This window comes from Hyla sarda, chromosome 4 (genome assembly GCF_029499605.1).
Source record: "Hyla sarda isolate aHylSar1 chromosome 4, aHylSar1.hap1, whole genome shotgun sequence".
Classification (NCBI taxonomy): domain Eukaryota; kingdom Metazoa; phylum Chordata; class Amphibia; order Anura; family Hylidae; genus Hyla; species Hyla sarda.
Window position 1 is genome coordinate 156,596,962 of NC_079192.1, and position 16,555 is coordinate 156,613,516.

General features: G+C 45.5%; 1 protein-coding gene across 2 annotated transcripts in view; it reads right to left on the reverse strand.

Moving 5' to 3' along the window:
* Positions 1-16,555, reverse strand: part of LRRC49 (leucine rich repeat containing 49) — a 188,266-nt gene that overhangs the window by 137,117 nt on the left and 34,594 nt on the right. For both annotated transcript variants that reach the window (XR_008892515.1, XM_056572477.1), the window contains exons 6-7: positions 16,148-16,351; positions 14,262-14,328 (exon numbers count right to left, since the gene is read on the reverse strand). Coding sequence is in view for 1 of the 2 variants with exons in the window: in XM_056572477.1 (XP_056428452.1) it covers positions 14,262-14,328; positions 16,148-16,351 (271 nt within the window). In the remaining variant the exon portion in view is untranslated. The remainder of the gene's footprint in view (positions 1-14,261; positions 14,329-16,147; positions 16,352-16,555) is intronic.

Here is a 16,555-nt window from a genome sequence, read left to right on the forward strand (position 1 = left end):
TGTGCGAATCGCATCCCCGACGGCCATGACAGTGCAGCGCTCCCGGTCAGCGGGACTGACCGGGGCGCTGCGGGGAGAGAGACGCCGTGAGCGCTCCGGGGAGGAGCGGGGACCCGGAGCGCTAGGCGTAACAGTACCCCCCCCCTTAGGTCTCCCCTTTTCTTTGTCCGGTAACTGCCTCCCCTGGGATGAGGACACCGGGAAAGAATGGAGGGTTTCCTCAACGGCAGGCAGTACAGCAGGAGTGGGAATGGGGAGGGAGGGCAGAGGGCGAAGCCTGGCACGGGGCAGTGTGTCACCAGGACGGGGGCCATGAGGAGGCACTGAGGCTTGCCTGACGGGACTGGGAGGGGGGGAGAGGCACTTCCTATGGCAGGCAGAGTCCCAGTTCTTGATCTCCCCGGTGGTCCAATCAAGGGTGGGAGAATGAAGCCGGAGCCATGGCAGACCGAGGAGGACCTCAGAGGTACAGTTGGGAAGGACGAAGAACTCAATGACTTCATGATGGGGTCCAATACACATCAGGAGGGGTTCTGTGCGGTAACGCACGGTGCAATCCAACCTGACTCCGTTGACCGCGGAAATGTAGAGCGGCTTGACGAGACGGGTCACCGGGATGCGGAATTTATTCACCAAAGAATCCAGAATAAAATTCCCAGAGGCACCAGAGTCCAAGCAGGCCACAGCTGAGAGGGAGGAGTTGGCTGAAGGAGAAATCCGCACGGGCACCGTGAGACGTGGAGAAGCAGACTTTGAATCAAGAGACGCCACACCCACGAGAGCTGGGTGCGTGCGTGCGTTTCCCAGACGTGGAGGACGAATAGGGCAATCCACCAAGAAATGTTCGGTACTGGCACAGTACAGACAAAGATTTTCTTCCCTACGGCGATTCCTCTCTTCCTGGGTCAGGCGAGACCGATCCACTTGCATGGCCTCCTCGGCGGGAGGCCCAGGCGTAGATTGCAACGGAGACTGTGGGAGAGGTGCCCAGATATCTAAGTCTTTTTCCTGGCGGAGCTCTTGATGTCTCTCAGAAAAACGCATGTCAATGCGGGTGGCCAAATGGATAAGTTCTTGCAGGTTGGCAGGAATCTCTCGTGCGGCCAGCACATCCTTGATGCGACTGGATAGGCCTTTTTTAAAGGTCGCGCAGAGAGCCTCGTTATTCCATGATAATTCGGAAGCAAGAGTACGAAATTGGATGGCGTACTCGCCCACTGAAGAATTACCCTGGGCCAGGTTCAGCAGGGTAGTCTCGGCAGAAGAAGCTCGGGCAGGCTCCTCGAAGACACTACGGACCTCAGCGAAGAAGGACTGGACTGTGGCTGTGGCAGGATCATTGCGGTCCCAGAGCGGTGTGGCCCAAGACAAGGCCTTTCCTGAAAGAAGGCTCACTACGAACGCCACCTTAGACCGTTCTGTAGGAAACAAGTCCGACAACATCTCCATATGCAGGGAACATTGAGACAAAAATCCACGGCAGAGTCTAGAGTCCCCATCAAATTTGTCCGGCAGGGACAAGCGGAGGCTAGGAGCGGCCACTCGCTGCGGAGGAGGTGCAGGAGCTGGTGGAGGAGATGGTAGCTGCTGTTGCAGATGCTGTAGCTGCGACTGAAGTTGCTGCACCATGGTGGACACTTCCGACAGCTGGTGACTTAGATGGGCGATCTGTCGGGATTGCTGGGCGACCACCGTGGTGAGGTCAGAGACAGATGGCAGGGGAACCTCAGCGGGATCCATGGCCGGATCTACTGTCACGATTCGGCTGGCAGGAGGTGGATCCTCTGTGCCAGAGAGGGATTGGAGTGGACCGTGCTAGTGGACCGGTTCTAAGCTGCTACTGGTTTTCACCAGAGCCCGCCGCAAAGCGGGATGGTCTTGCAGCGGCGGTAGCAACCAGGTCGTATCCACTAGCAACGGCTCAACCTTTCTGACTGCTGAAGATAGGCGCGGTACAAGGGAGTAGACAGGAGCAAGGTCGGACGTAGCAGAAGGTCGGGGCAGGCAGCAAGGATCGTAGTCAATATGGCAATAGCAGGAGGTCAAGTACACAGTATGGACAAACACAGTAAACGCTTTCTCTAGGCACTAAGGCAACAAGATCCGGCAAGGGAGTGCAGGGGCAGTGAGCAGATATAGTCTGGGAGCAGGTGGAAGCCAATTAAGCTAATTGGGCCAGGCACCAATCATTGGTGCACTGGCCCTTTAAGTCTCAGAGAGCTGGCGCGCGCGCGCCCTAGAGAGCGGAGCCGCGCGCGCCAGCACATGACAGCAGGGGACCGGGACGGGTAAGTGACCTGGGATGCGATTCGCGAGCGGGCGCGTCCCGCTGTGCGAATCGCATCCCCGACGGCCATGACAGTGCAGCGCTCCCGGTCAGCGGGACTGACCGGGGCGCTGCGGGGAGAGAGACGCCGTGAGCGCTCCGGAGAGGAGCGGGGACCCGGAGCGCTAGGCGTAACACCTATTTTTAAATAATATGCTGTTTAAATGCAAAAGGACAACTGCTTATTGCAGGATACATGACAGCAATAAGGCTCATCTGTTTGGACAATACTGCAGTATATGATTTTACATTTCTGAATAAGAGCAACATATGTAAGACTTGCTAAGTGAAGGTTAGCATAAATAACAAGCTCTCGGTTCTAAAAAGTTAATCAAATGTTAAGTGTTCTAAGGCTTTCATGCTCAATAGTATTTTAAACTGCTTCCCTGAAAAGCACTGGCTGCTAATGATGATCATCTAAAGTCCCTTTTACATGGAGCAATTATTGGGTAACTGAGCGCTCGTAGTGATGCTCATTCCTGAGAAATGGTCCATTTTTAAGGGCCAGCAGAAAAACAACACGCCGCTCATTTGTTGGCTAACTTAACCCTTAAGGACCCTGCCAATTTTCACTGTAGGACACGGCCATTTTTTGCACATCTGACCGCTGTCACTTTAAACATTAATAACTCTGGGATGCTTTTACCTTTCATTCTGATTCCGAGATTGTTTTTTCGTGACATATTCTATTTTATGTTAGTGGTAAAATTTTGTCGATACTTGCATCAAATTCCAAAGCTTGATGAAAAAATTAAAAATTTTGCATTTTTTTTTTAACCTTTGAAGCTCTCTGCTTATAAGGAAAATGAATATTCCAAATAAATTATATATTGATTCACATATAAAATATGTCTACTTTATGTTTCCATCATAAAGTTGACATGTTTTTACTTTTGGAAGACATTAGAGGGCTTCAAAGTATAGCAGCAAATTTCCAATTTTTCACAAAATTTTCAAAATCGAAATATTTCAGGGACCAGTTCTGTTTTGAAGTGGATTTGAAGGGCCTTCTTATTAGAAATACCCCACAAATCACCCCATTATAACAACTGCACCCCTCAAAGTATTCAAAATGACATTCAAAAGGTTTGTTAACCCTTTAGGTGTTTCACAGGAATAGCAGCAAATTGAAGGAGAAAATTCAAAATCTTCATTTTTTACACTCGCATGTTCTTGTAGACCCAGTTATTGAATTTTTACAAGGGGTAAAAGGAGAGAAATCTTCCTAAAATGTGTAACCCAATTTCTCTCGAGTAAGAAAATACCTCATATGTGTATGACAAGTGTTCGGCGGGCGCAGTAGAGGGCTCAGAAGGGAAGGAGCGACAATGTGATTTTGGAGAGTGAGTTTTTCTGAAATGGTTTTTGGGGGGCATGTCACATTTAGGAAGCCCCTATGGTGCCAGAACAGCAAAAAAAAAACACATGGCATACTATTTTGGAAACTACACCCCTCAAGGCACGTAACAAGGGGTCCAGTGAGCCTTAACACCCCACAGGTGTTTGACGACTTTTCGTTAAAGTTGGATGTGAACATTTATATATTTTTTTTTTCACTAAAATGCTAGTTTTCCCTCAAATGTAAATTTTTTTACAAGGGATAATAGGACAAAATGCCCCCCAAAATTTGAAACCCCATCTCTTCTGAGTATGGAAATACCCCATGTGTTGACGTCAAGTGCTCTGCTGGAGCACTACAATGCTCAGAAGAGAAGGAGCGCCATTGAGCTTTTGGGGAAAAAAATTGTTTGGAATGTGCGTTTACAAAGCCCCCAGTGGTGCCAGAACAGTGGACTCCCCCCACATGTGACCCTATTTTGGAAACTAAACTCCTCACAGAATGTAATAAGGGGTGCAGTGAGTATTTACACCCCACTGGCGTTTGACAGATCTTTGGAACAGTGGGCTGTGCAAATGAAAAATTAAATTTTTCATTTTCACGTACCACTGTTCCAAAAATATGTCAGACACCTGTGGGGCGTAAATGCTCACTGTACCCCTTATTACATTACGTGAGGGGTGTAATTTTCAAAATGGGGTCACATGTGGGTATTTATTTTTTTTGCGTTTATGTCAGAACCGCTGTAAAATCGTCCACCCCTGTGCAAATAAACAATTTAGGCCTCAAATGTACCTGGTGCGCTCTCACTCCTGAGCCTTGTTGTGCGCCCGCAGAGCATTTTACGCCCACATATGGGGTATTACTGTACTCAGGAGAAATTGCGTTACAAATTTAGGGGGGCTTTTTTTCCTTTAACGCTTGTGAAAATAAAAAGTATGGGGCAACACCAGCATGTTAGTATACATTTTTTTTTTTTTTTTTTACACTAACAGGCTGGTGTAGCCCCTAACTTTTCCTTTTCATAAGGGGTAAAAGGAGAAAAATCCACCCAAAATTTGTAGTGCAATTTCTCCCGAGTACGGAGATACCCCATATATGGCCCTAAACTGTTTCCTTGAAATACGACAGGGCTCTGAAGTGAGAGAGCGCCATGCGCATTTGAGGACTAAATTAGGGATTGCATAGGGGTGGACATAGGGGTATTCTACGCCCGTGATTACCAAACAGGGTGCCTCCAGCTGTTGCTAAACTCCCAGCATGCCTGGACAGTCAGTGGCTGTCCAGAAATGCTGGGAGCTATTTTTTGCAACAGCTGGAGGCTCCATTTTGGAAACACTGTCATACAATACATACAATTTTTATTGGGGGGGGGGGGACAGTGTAAGGGGGTGTATATGTAGTGTTTTACCCTTTATTATGTGTTAGTGTAGTGTAGTGTTTTTAGGGTACATTCGCACTGGCGTGTTACAGTGAGTTTCCCGATAGGAGTTTGCGCTGCGGAAATTTTTTGCCGCAGCCCAAACTTGAAGCAGGAAACTTACTGTAAACCTGCCCGTGTGAATGTACCCTGTACGTTCACATGGGGGGCAAACCTCCAGCTGTTTCAAAACTACAACTCCCAGCATGTACTGACAGACCGTGCATGCTGGGAGTTTTAGTTTTGCAACAGCTGGAGGCACACTGGTTGGAAAACCTTCAGTTAGGTTCTGTTATCTAACTCAGTATTTTCCAACCAGTGTGCCTCCAGCTGTTGCAAAACTACAACTCCCAGCATGTACTGATCACCAAAGGGCATGCTGGGAGATGTAGTTATGCAACAGCTGGAGGTATGCAACTACAACTCCCAGAATGCCGAGACAGCTGTTTGGGCATGCTGGGATTTGCAGTTTTGCAACATCTGGAGGGCTACAGTTTTAGAGACCACTGCAAAGTGATCTCCAAACTGTGACCCTCCAGATGTTGCAAACCTACAAATCCCAGCATGCCCGGACAGCAAACAGTTGTTTGGGCATGCTAGGAGTTGTAGTTTTGCAAGATCTGGAGGGATACAGTTTAGAGACCACTAGATAGTGGTCTCAAACTGTAGCCCTCCAGCTGTTGCAAAACTACATATTCCAGCATGCCCAAACAGCTGTCTGGGCATGCTGGGAGTTGTAGTTTTGCAACATCTGGAGGGCTACAGTTAGAGACTATCTAGTGGTCTCAGACTGTACCCTCCAGATGTCGCTAGGCAACTCACCGGCTTCCGTAGGATCCAGCCGCACGATGTCGCTGCCCACCGATCTCAGTCGCCGCCCGCCGACCCCCGTCGCCCGCAGCCTCCGAATCGGTAAGTGGATCTTCGGCGCCGGTCCCTGTTGGGTTTCCCCGTCCTGCCCCACCTATTGTGGGTGGGCAGGACGTGGAAAACGAAAGTTAACCCCCCCGCCCCCGATCTGCTATTGGTGGTCACGTCTAGACCACCAATAGCAGGGATAGGAGGGGTGGCACCTCTGCCACCTCACTCGTATCCCTTCAGGGGGATTGTGGGTGTCATGGACACCCGCGATCCCCCTTCTATTCCGGGTCACCATAGACCCGTAATGACCGGGAATCGCGCAAATCGCAAGTGTGAATTCACTTGCCGCGGATCCCCGCCCGGTGCACGGCGGGGGCCGGAATTCTCCATGACGTACGTGTACGTCATGGGTCCTTAAGTACCAGGGTGTCATGACGTACACGTACGTCAAGGGTCCTTAAGGGGGTTAAAGGGGTACTCCGGTGGAAGTATCAACTGGTGCCAGAAAGTTAAACAGATTTGTAAATTACAAAAAAGAAAGTTGCAACAGCACTCTTGGACAAAAAATGGAGGCTCTTAGCGCACTCTTTGATCAAAATGTGTCCCCCCATCCACCACGCGGAGGTGGCCTCATATCGGATGGGACCCTAACATGATAACTCACTTCTGCTGTGCAGCGGGCCCCTGTGTATTAGGTTGTTGTGCTGGCTATTTTTCCTTCTGTTTTTACTTTGTAAGTTGAGGGGTGTGGCACCCTCTTTAGCCGTGCACCCCACCCCTCTCAGACTGGAGGTGGTTTAGTCAATGGCTGATCCAACATGTCACACAGTCAGAGGCTATATGCACAGCAGAGGTGAGTTATCATGTTAGGGTCCCATCCGATATGAGGCCACCTCCGCGTGGTGGATGGGGGGACACATTTTGATCAAAGAGTGCGCTAAGAGCCTCCATTTTTTGACCAAGAATGCTGTTGCAACTTTCTTTTTTGTACATTTTGTATTTGCCAAAGCAGCGGGCACCTGTGTATTAGGTTGTTGTGCTGGATATTTTTCCTTTTGTTTTTAGATTTGTAAATTACTTCTATTAAAAAATCTTAATCCTTCCATTACTTATTAGCTGCTGAATACTACAGAGGAAATTCTTTTCTTTTTGGAACACAGAGCTCTCTGCTGACATCATGACCACAGTGCTCTCTGCTGACACCTCTGTCCATTTTAAGAACTGTCCAGAGTAGGAGAAAATCCCCATAGAAAACACATGCTGCTCTGGACAGTTCCTAAAATGGACAGAGATGTCAGCAGAGAGCACTGTGCTAGTGATGTCAGCAGAGAGCACTGTGTTCCAAAAAGAAAACAATTTCCTCTGTAGTATTCAGCAGCTAATAAGTACTGGAAGGATTAAGATTTTTTCATAGAAGTAATTTACAAATCTGTTTAACTTTCCAGCACCAGTTGATTTAAAAAAAAAAGTTTTTCACCGGAGTACACCTGTAATGGCTAGATGTCTGGGTCAGAGCATTTCCAAAATGGCAGGTCTTGTGCAGTGTTTCTGTTATATACCGGTTAAAACCTACCAAAAGGGATACAAGGAAGGATAACAAGATCACGGTAGTCCAAGGCTCATTGATACATGTAGGGAGTGCCATAAAAAAATTAAAGCGTTACTGTCATTAGTAAGAAAAGTAAAAAAAAAAAAATGCTTAAATCAGTGTAGTATTGGGCCATAAGACCTGTATGCATAATAATATGGAGGTGTTAATATGTAAAATACCTCTTGCTCTATGTATTACTGTGCTCAGTCTTTCTGAATTTCTCTCCAAACAGAAACCATTTTGTATATAAATAATAGTTTAGCACCTTGTATTGCTTATCACTGTGCATGGAAATGCTTCTCAACTGAAAAGGCTGCAAGCTGTCTGCATCCTGTCTGGATCTCACAGGTGTTCTCTTCACAGAGTTAGAAGCTGGATTATACACTGTACTGAGTGAGCAGAGGAGAGAGAAAACCACACCCCCACTCCCCCTCCCTTCAAAATTCTGGTCCTTTTTTTGGTAATCAGGACCAAAGAGCCCTAGATACCAGGGTTCGTTTTCAAAATTAAAGAGAGAGAAACCCCTAGTTGCCATTTTTTTAAACATTTATTTCACATCTTTAGCAATAACATTTTTTGAATGAAGTATATTAGGAAAATATAAGAAAAGTAAAAATGTAAATCATCACTTCAAGGCTAATACCAGACAACCTGATACATGATAATAATAGAAGGATATTGAAAAAGAGGATCGTGCTTCAATTTTATGATAAAGAGATGCAACATTTATTAAAATGCATATACTAATAAAATTATAACATTATACAAAAGACAATATGTTAATAAACCTACTTCCACAGGGCCCTTGTGGAGAGGTAGTTATGTCCTGCACTTAAATTGTAAAATTCACTGTTATATTCATTAGTATTCAATAATCCAGCATTTGGTGGTTCGGAATGCCTTCTCTCTCCGCCACTACTCCCTGCTTGGCTTCCAGCACTGAGCTATGTATGTAAATCTGTCAAAGTAGGGAGGCGTGAGTTGAGGGGTAAAAGTACGGTTAACTTTTGAAATGTTGTTAACATTTGTTTTATTCAATACTAGCTGAGTACCCGGCGTTGCCCAGTTTTTCCTTTCTAATCCTTGTTGGGGAGGAAAATAAACAAAGGTGGAAGCTTTTGACTTCATATCCTGTCCTCATATATTGTTGTCATATCTCAACCACATATCCCGACCTCCTATCCCGTCCTCCTATCTCGACCCCCTATCCCGACCTCCTATCCCGACCTCCTATCTCGACCTCCTATCCTGATCTCCTATCCCGTCCTCCAATCTTGACCTCCTATCCCGACCTCCTATCCCGATCTCCTATCCTGATCTCCTATCCCGACCTCCTATCCCAACCTCCTATCCCAACCTCCTATCCCGATCTCCTATCCCGACCTCCTATCCCGACCTCCTATCCCGACCTCCTATCCCGACCTCCTATCCCGACCTCCTATCCCGACCTCCTATCCCGACCTCCTATCCCGACCTCCTATCCCGACCTCCTATCCCGACCTCCTATCCCGACCTCCTATCCGACCTCCTATCCCGACCTCCTATCCCAACCTCCTATCCCGACCTCCTTTCCTGTCCTCCTATCCCATCCTCCTATCTCGACCTCCTATCCCGACCTCCTATCCAGACCTCTTATCCCGTCCTCCTATCCCGACCTGCTATGCCGACCTCATATCTCGTCCTCATATCCCGTTCTCATATCCCGTCCTCCTATCCCGTCCTCCTATCCCGACCTGTAATATGTGTACCAGGTATTGAAATATCTCCAACCGTACGGAAGTTATGTGGGAACATACATTTCCCATTGATTTGCATGGGACTTTAAATAAAAACCCGACCCTCACAAATGGGGGTAGTTAAGGGTTAAATTAACTGCCCTATATTTTAAGTGGACATATAAGTAACATGTGACCAAGTATTATCGAAATATCTCCAGCTGTTTGGAAGTTATGCAGTGACATATATTTCCATTGACTTATATGGGACTTTAAACATAAACCCCACCCCTGGCAAATGGGGGTGAGTAAGGGTTAAATGACCTATCCTATGTTTGTTGTTGACATATAAGTAACATGTCTGCCAAGTTTCATGTTAATATCTTTAGCCGTTTGGAAGTTTTTGTGGAACATACATACACACACACACGCGTTGAGTTTTATATATATAGATTTGGCAAATACATCCTAAATAGCTAAAACTGGTATTCAAAAAATATTTTAAAAAAAAACACAGACTAACAGCAGCATTTCAGAAGAACATATTGTATATAGACGTTTAAGGGGGGATATGATAAACGTTTAAGGGGGGATATGATAAACGTATATAAGTATATAAATGGCCTATACAAAAAATATGGAGAAAAACTGTTCCAGGTTAAACCCCCCCAAAGGATGAGGGGGCACTCCCTCCATCTGGAGAAGAAAAAGTTTAGTCTCAAGGGGCGACACGCCTTCTTTACCGTGAGGACTGTGAATTTATGGAACGGTCTACCTCAGGAACTGGTCACAGCAGGAACAATTAACAGCTTTAAAACAGGATTAGATACATTCCTGGAACAAAATAACATTAATGCTTATGAAGAAATATAAAATCCCATCCCTTCCCCAATATCTCGCCACACCCCTACCCCTTAATTCCCTGGTTGAACTTGATGGACATATGTCTTTTTTCGACCGTACTAACTATGTAAAAGGAACGCAACCATATGGTGTATTTTTACTCTAAATACCCCGTAAATAGAATCGTAAGAAGAAAGGAAAAACCGGCCACTCACCGTATTAGTCTTCTTGCTTTATTGCATGAAAAAATACTCACATATAAACATAGGGAGAGGGAAGGTGCGGGGGGGTACAAAAGGCAACAAGCTCCCTTTCGCACGTCACAAAGTGCTTCTTCCGGCCAGAAAAAGCACTTTGTGAAGTGCGAAATGGAGCTTGTTGCCTTTTGTACCCCCCGCACCTTCCCTCTCCCTATGTTTATATGTGAGTATTTTTTCATGCAATAAAGCAAGAAGGCGAATACGGTGAGTGGTCGGTTTTTCCTTTCTTCATACGATTGTTAATCAGACTGTCCAAAACACCAGAGCACCACCATGATTGATTTGCAAATACCACTCTAGTCTGTGGACCGGCACTTTATCTATGTAATCGCAATGCCGTAGTAGCATTCTTTCTATTTCACCCCATATGTGGATGTAAAGTGCTCTGTGGGCGAACTACAATGCTCAGAAGAGAAGGAGCACCATTGGGATTTTGGAGAGAGAATTTGTTTGGAATGAAGGTCGGGGGTCATGTGCTTTACAAAGCACCCCGTGGTGCCAGAACAGTGCCACCCCCACATGTGACCCTATTTCGGAAACTACACCCTTCAAGGAATGTAATAAGGGGTGCAGTGACCATTTACACCCCACTGGCCGTTGACAGATCTTTGGAACAGTGAGCTGTGCAAATGGAAAATTAGATTTTTCATTTTTGCGGACAACTGTTCAAAAAAACTGTCAGACACCTGTGGCGGTAAATGCTCACTGTACCCCTTTTTTTGTGTGTTTATGTCAGAACCGCTGTAACGATCAGCCACCCCTGTGCAAATCACCTCAAATGTACATGACGCTCTCACTCCTGAGCCTTGTTATGCGCCCGCAGTGCATTTTATGTCCACATATGGGGAATTTCCATACTCAGGAGAAATTGCGTTACAAATTTTGGGGGTCTTTTTTTCCTTTTACCTCTTGTGAAAATGAAAAGTATGGGGCAACCCCAGCATGTTAGTGTAAAAAATGTAAAACATTTTTACAATGACAGCTGGTATAGACCCCAACTTCACCTTTTCATAAGGGGTAAAAGGAGAAAAAGCCCCCAAAATTTGTTAGGCAATTTCTCCTGAGTACGAAAATACCCCATATGTGGCCCTAAACTGTTTCCTTGAAATACGACAGGGCTCTGAAGTGAGAGAGCGCCATGCGCATTTGAGGACTAAATAAGGGATTTGCATGAGGACGGAACCGGATGCAAGAATTACACTTGCCTCCGATACCAAAAATACCCTATGGTAGGGTTTCCCAAACAGGGTGCCTCCAGCTGTTGCAAAACTTCCAGCATGCCTGGAAAGTCAATCACTGTCCGGCAATACTGCGAGTTGTCTTGCAACAGCTGGATTCTCCGTTTTGGAAACAGTGTCATACGAGAAATGTTTTATTCTTATTTGGGGGGGGTGAAGGGGGACTGTGTAGGGGTATGTGTATATGTAGTGTTTTACTTTTTATTTTGTGTAATGTAGTATAGTGTAGTGTTTTTAGGGTACACTCACAAGACCGGGGTCTACAGCGAGCTTCCCGCTGAGAGTTTGAGCTGCGGCAGAAAACTTGCTGCATCTCAAACTTGTATGATGAAGTTCGCTGTAGACCCCCGCCCGTGTGAATGTACCCTGTACATTCACATGGGGGGGGGGTGTCAAACCTCCAGCTGTTGCAAAATTACCACAACCAGCATGCCCTTTGGCTGTCCGTGCATGCTGGGGGTTGAAGTTATGCAACAGCTGAAGGCACACTGGTTGCAAAACACAGTTTGTTACTTAACTCAGTGTTTCGCAACTAGAGATGAGCGAACTTACAGTAAATTCGATTCGTCACGAACTTCTTGGCTCGGCAGTTGATGACTTATCCTGCGTAAATTAGTTCAGCCTTCAGGTGCTCCGGGGGGCTGGAAAAGGTGGATACATTCCTAGGAAAGAGTCTCCTAGGACTGTATCCACCTTTTCCAGCCCACCGGAGCACCTGAAAGCTGAACTAATTTATGCATGAAAATCATCAACTGCCAAGCCGAGAAGTTCGTGACGAATCGAATTTACTGTAAGTTCGCTCATCTCTATTCGCAACCAGTGTGCCTCCAGCTGTTGCAGAACTACAACTCCCTCCATGTACAGTCTATCAGTGCATGCTGGGAGTTGTAGTTTGAAACAGCTGGAGACACACTGGTTGCGAAACACTGAGTTAGGTAACAAACTTCGCAACCAGTGATCCTTCAGCCGTTGCAAAAACTACAACTCTCAGCATACAGTGCCAACTGAGGACATGCTGGGACTTGTAGTTATGCAACAGCTGGATGCATACTACTAACATTCCCAGCATGCCCTCTGGCTGTCCGTGTATGCTGGGGGTTGTAGTTATGCAACAGCTGGAGGCACACTGGTTGCAAAACACTGAGTTTGTTGCTTAACTCAGTGTTTCCCAAAAAGGGTGCCTCCAGCTGTTGCAATACTACAACTCCCAGCATGCCCAGACTGCCGAAAGACATGTTGGGAGTTAATTTTGCAACATCTGTAGGGTCACAGTTTGGTGACCACTGTGTAGTGGTGTCCAAGCTGTAGCCCTCCAAATGTTGCAAAACTTCAACTCCAAGCATGCCCAGACTGTCCAGGCATGCTGGGAGTTGTAGTGCTGCAAAATCTGAAGGGCCACATGTTACAGAACTACAACTCCCAGCATGCCTGGACTGTCTGGGCATGCTGGGAGTTTTAGTTTTGCAACATCTGTAAGAGCACAGTTTGGACACCACTGCACAGTGGTCTCCAAACTGTGGGCCTCCAGATGTTGCAAAACTACAACTCCCAGCATGCCCAGACAGCCTTTGGCTGTCTGGGCTTGCTGGGAGTTGTAGTTTGGCAACTCCTGGAACGCAGCAGTGAAGCTGATCTTCACAGCTCCGTCCACCACTGCCTCCGCCGGCCCCGCACTGTCTGTCCGGTACCGCCGCGGGTACCGCCGCGGGTCCCGCTGCGATCGCTGGCCACGGGACATGATCGCTGGTCCCGGGACCCTCCGCCATCTTCCCCCCCCGCTCTGCCCCGACATCCAGGGGCGGGGCAGAGCGGGGATTTCACCTTTAACCTCCCGCCCCCCTCCTGCCATTGGTCGCTAGTCCTAACGACCAATGGCAGGGGTTTAGGAGCGAGGTGGCAGCTGCCACCTCGGTCCTATCCCTTCAGGATGATCGGAGCGGTCTCTGACTGCTCCGATCATCGTTATTTTCCGGGCGATTGGGTCACCAGAGACCCGATCAGCCCGGAACCCCGCAAGTTCTTGTCATTAGTCAGTCAATAACTGACTGACTAATGACAATGATCTGCAGCAGGGGACCAGTCTGATTGGTCCCCAGCTGCATAGTGTCATCGGTCAGCTGTCCAGGACAGCAGAAATGACGTTTCTATCACCATGCCAACGGACATGGTGATAGAAAATGTATTGGACGTGTATACACGTCCATTTGCGGGGAGGGGTTAAATTCAGTGTGTAATGCATTTAGGAATGATTGTGGAAACCCACTAGGCCTCATTTACTAAGGCTTTTATGAGTAGATTTTGTATGATTTGTGTCTCGCATGTGCTGTGTGTGCTACAATTTCAGTCAAAAAATCCTTTAAAAAAACGTATAAACTCTCCAATTTATGTAGAAAATCCAAAAAAAGGGGTGTGACATTCAAGGAAAGGGGTGTGTCTCCAAAAAAAAATCACTCTACAATTTATTATTATTTTTTTTTAATTAACAACTTTACTAATGTTTCCACATAAAATGTGATGGATTTCAGCAAAACGTAGGGAAAAAACAAATACAGGATAAAATAGTTAATACCATGGAAAAATATTGGTCCATACAACATGATTCTTGGTAAAGCTTCAATTAAGACACATATTTCTCTATATAAAATACATAAATATTGTGTACATTTACCTGATTACCATGTAGATCTAAAACATCAAGATTTTTCAGATTTTCTAAGTTTGATATCTTCTGAATTCTGAAACACAGTTAAGAGAAAATCAGATTTTTCATGTAATAACAGGTTTTCACTTATCCACATTTTTTACATTTCAAGCTGAATAGCTACAAGCAATACAAACAAAACTTCCTTTTATTTATATTAAAAACTCTGTACATTATAGTCAGCAAAACCACCCAGAGCTCATGACTCTTACATTACCTTAATTACTGGTTTGCACAACAGAAGCAAAAAGCAAGGACATACAGTACGCAGCAAGTTACTGCAGTATAGTATAAATGCCACCACATGTTATTTATACATGGAAAAGGTCTAAGGACAGGTACAAACTGAAGGATGTCTCACTGACTCTACTTATCCTTGGACATGATCTGCACCGCCACAGACTGAACAACATTATTCACTTCATTAATAAGAATGGAAGGAATCGGATGATGCGTCACTGACGCAAAACTGCTCTGTCGTTCTACTGATACGCTCCGGCTACCCGCTGGTAGCTGCCTTTCCTCCCTGCACCCGGGTGAACTTGTTTTGTATCTGGACATTGCATCGATTAAGTCCGAATTTGCTCTCCATATGGACTTTGCTTTAATAAAGTCCAAATTTTATACGTCTAACATGGTGAGTGCAGACATCCATTTTTCCTATAATGGATATTTTTGTAGAATGGAAAGAAGGTTATTAAAAAGGTATGACCATAAGTCAAGCATATTCAAATGTTACATCAATGAGACAGGCCAGAATAGTATAAGAAGTGAGGATCCCTGTTTGACAACAAGTGGGCCTGAGAGGCGGCCATGCAGGTTTGATCCCCCTATACAGAATCAATGTACATAAGTGAGATAGCTACCATAGAGGCACAGGGTATGTCTAAAGATAGATAGATATCTCCAATTCAGACATATAAATCATCCAAAAAAACTGTGGATACACTATAAAGGTTCAAGTTAATCTCCTTAGCGACTTTCAGCGCCCTGTCCTGGCAAATGACAGCGACTCTTGTTGATATTTAAAACACTTTTTCATCTGCTCCAATCCAAGGCTTCTGCCACAGTCCTATGGAATCACGCTGGGACAACTTTTGCCCAAAAATTATGTCATGGGCATGCTTTGCCTGTTTGAGATCCATAACTTGTCCATGCTCTCTTTCTCTGGGCTATTGTTCCTAGTTCTTACTCCTGATTGAACCCGATTCTGACTGTGGCTTTTGGGAAATTTCCTTTGCCTTGTCCTTGGGATTGTTTGTCTGGTTCCTGCTGTTCTAATCCTGGCTTTGATTCTTTTCTCCATCCTGACTATGATCAGTCCAATCCTTTGGCCTGTTGCATCCTGACAACTCTTTACTCTGTTACTGACTTAACCTCTACTGCATCAGTGCTATGACCACCAATCCATGACTATTATGGCGACCGCAACCTGCAAACAATCCTGTATCAAAATCCATACCTCCTTGCAGGTGATACTTATGAAGACAGGAGGACCCCTTATACTCCATACCGTTCAAGCCAGCAGCCAACAAACCACAGCTTAGAGCAGTGTTTCCCAACCAGGGTGCCTCCAGGTGTTGCAAAACTACAACTCCCAGAATGCATGGACAACCAAAGGCTGCCATAGGCTGTCCAAGCATGCTGGGAGTTGTAGTTTTGCAAAATCTGGAGGCACCCTGGTTGAGAGACACTGTCTTATTGAATCCACATCTATAGCTCTAAACTGTAAATGTGTACAGTGAGAAAAACATCTTTATATAATTGTATATTTAATGCAATTCTTCGTAGCCAAAGTATATATAGAATACATTGACAGTTCTCCATTTAAGTGAATAATGGCAAACACTTACTTGTTTTTTCCAAGCATAAGAACACGTAAAGATTTCAAAGAAGAAAGGCCACTTATTTCTTCTATCTGGTTATCGTACAGATCAATAAATATTAGGCGCTGAAGACATGAAATATTCTGAATTCTTGTAATAAAGTTATGTTGTAAATACAATAGCCGAAGTTGTTCTTCGCCTTCTATAATAGGGAAGACTGCAAAGTTTTGCCTTTAAAAAAGAAAGAAATAGATGATCTTTAAAAGCAGCGTGGAAATAATGAAAGATTTTGAGTTATAGGAACAAAAAGTACATTTTTCACCCTGGTTACCATTTTATATTCTTATCAGGTTCACATAGTCTACAAAACCTCTTACAATTGCAATACAAAGGAGGATATAAGTGGCCAAATCATCACGGTAGGGTTTTCCCATG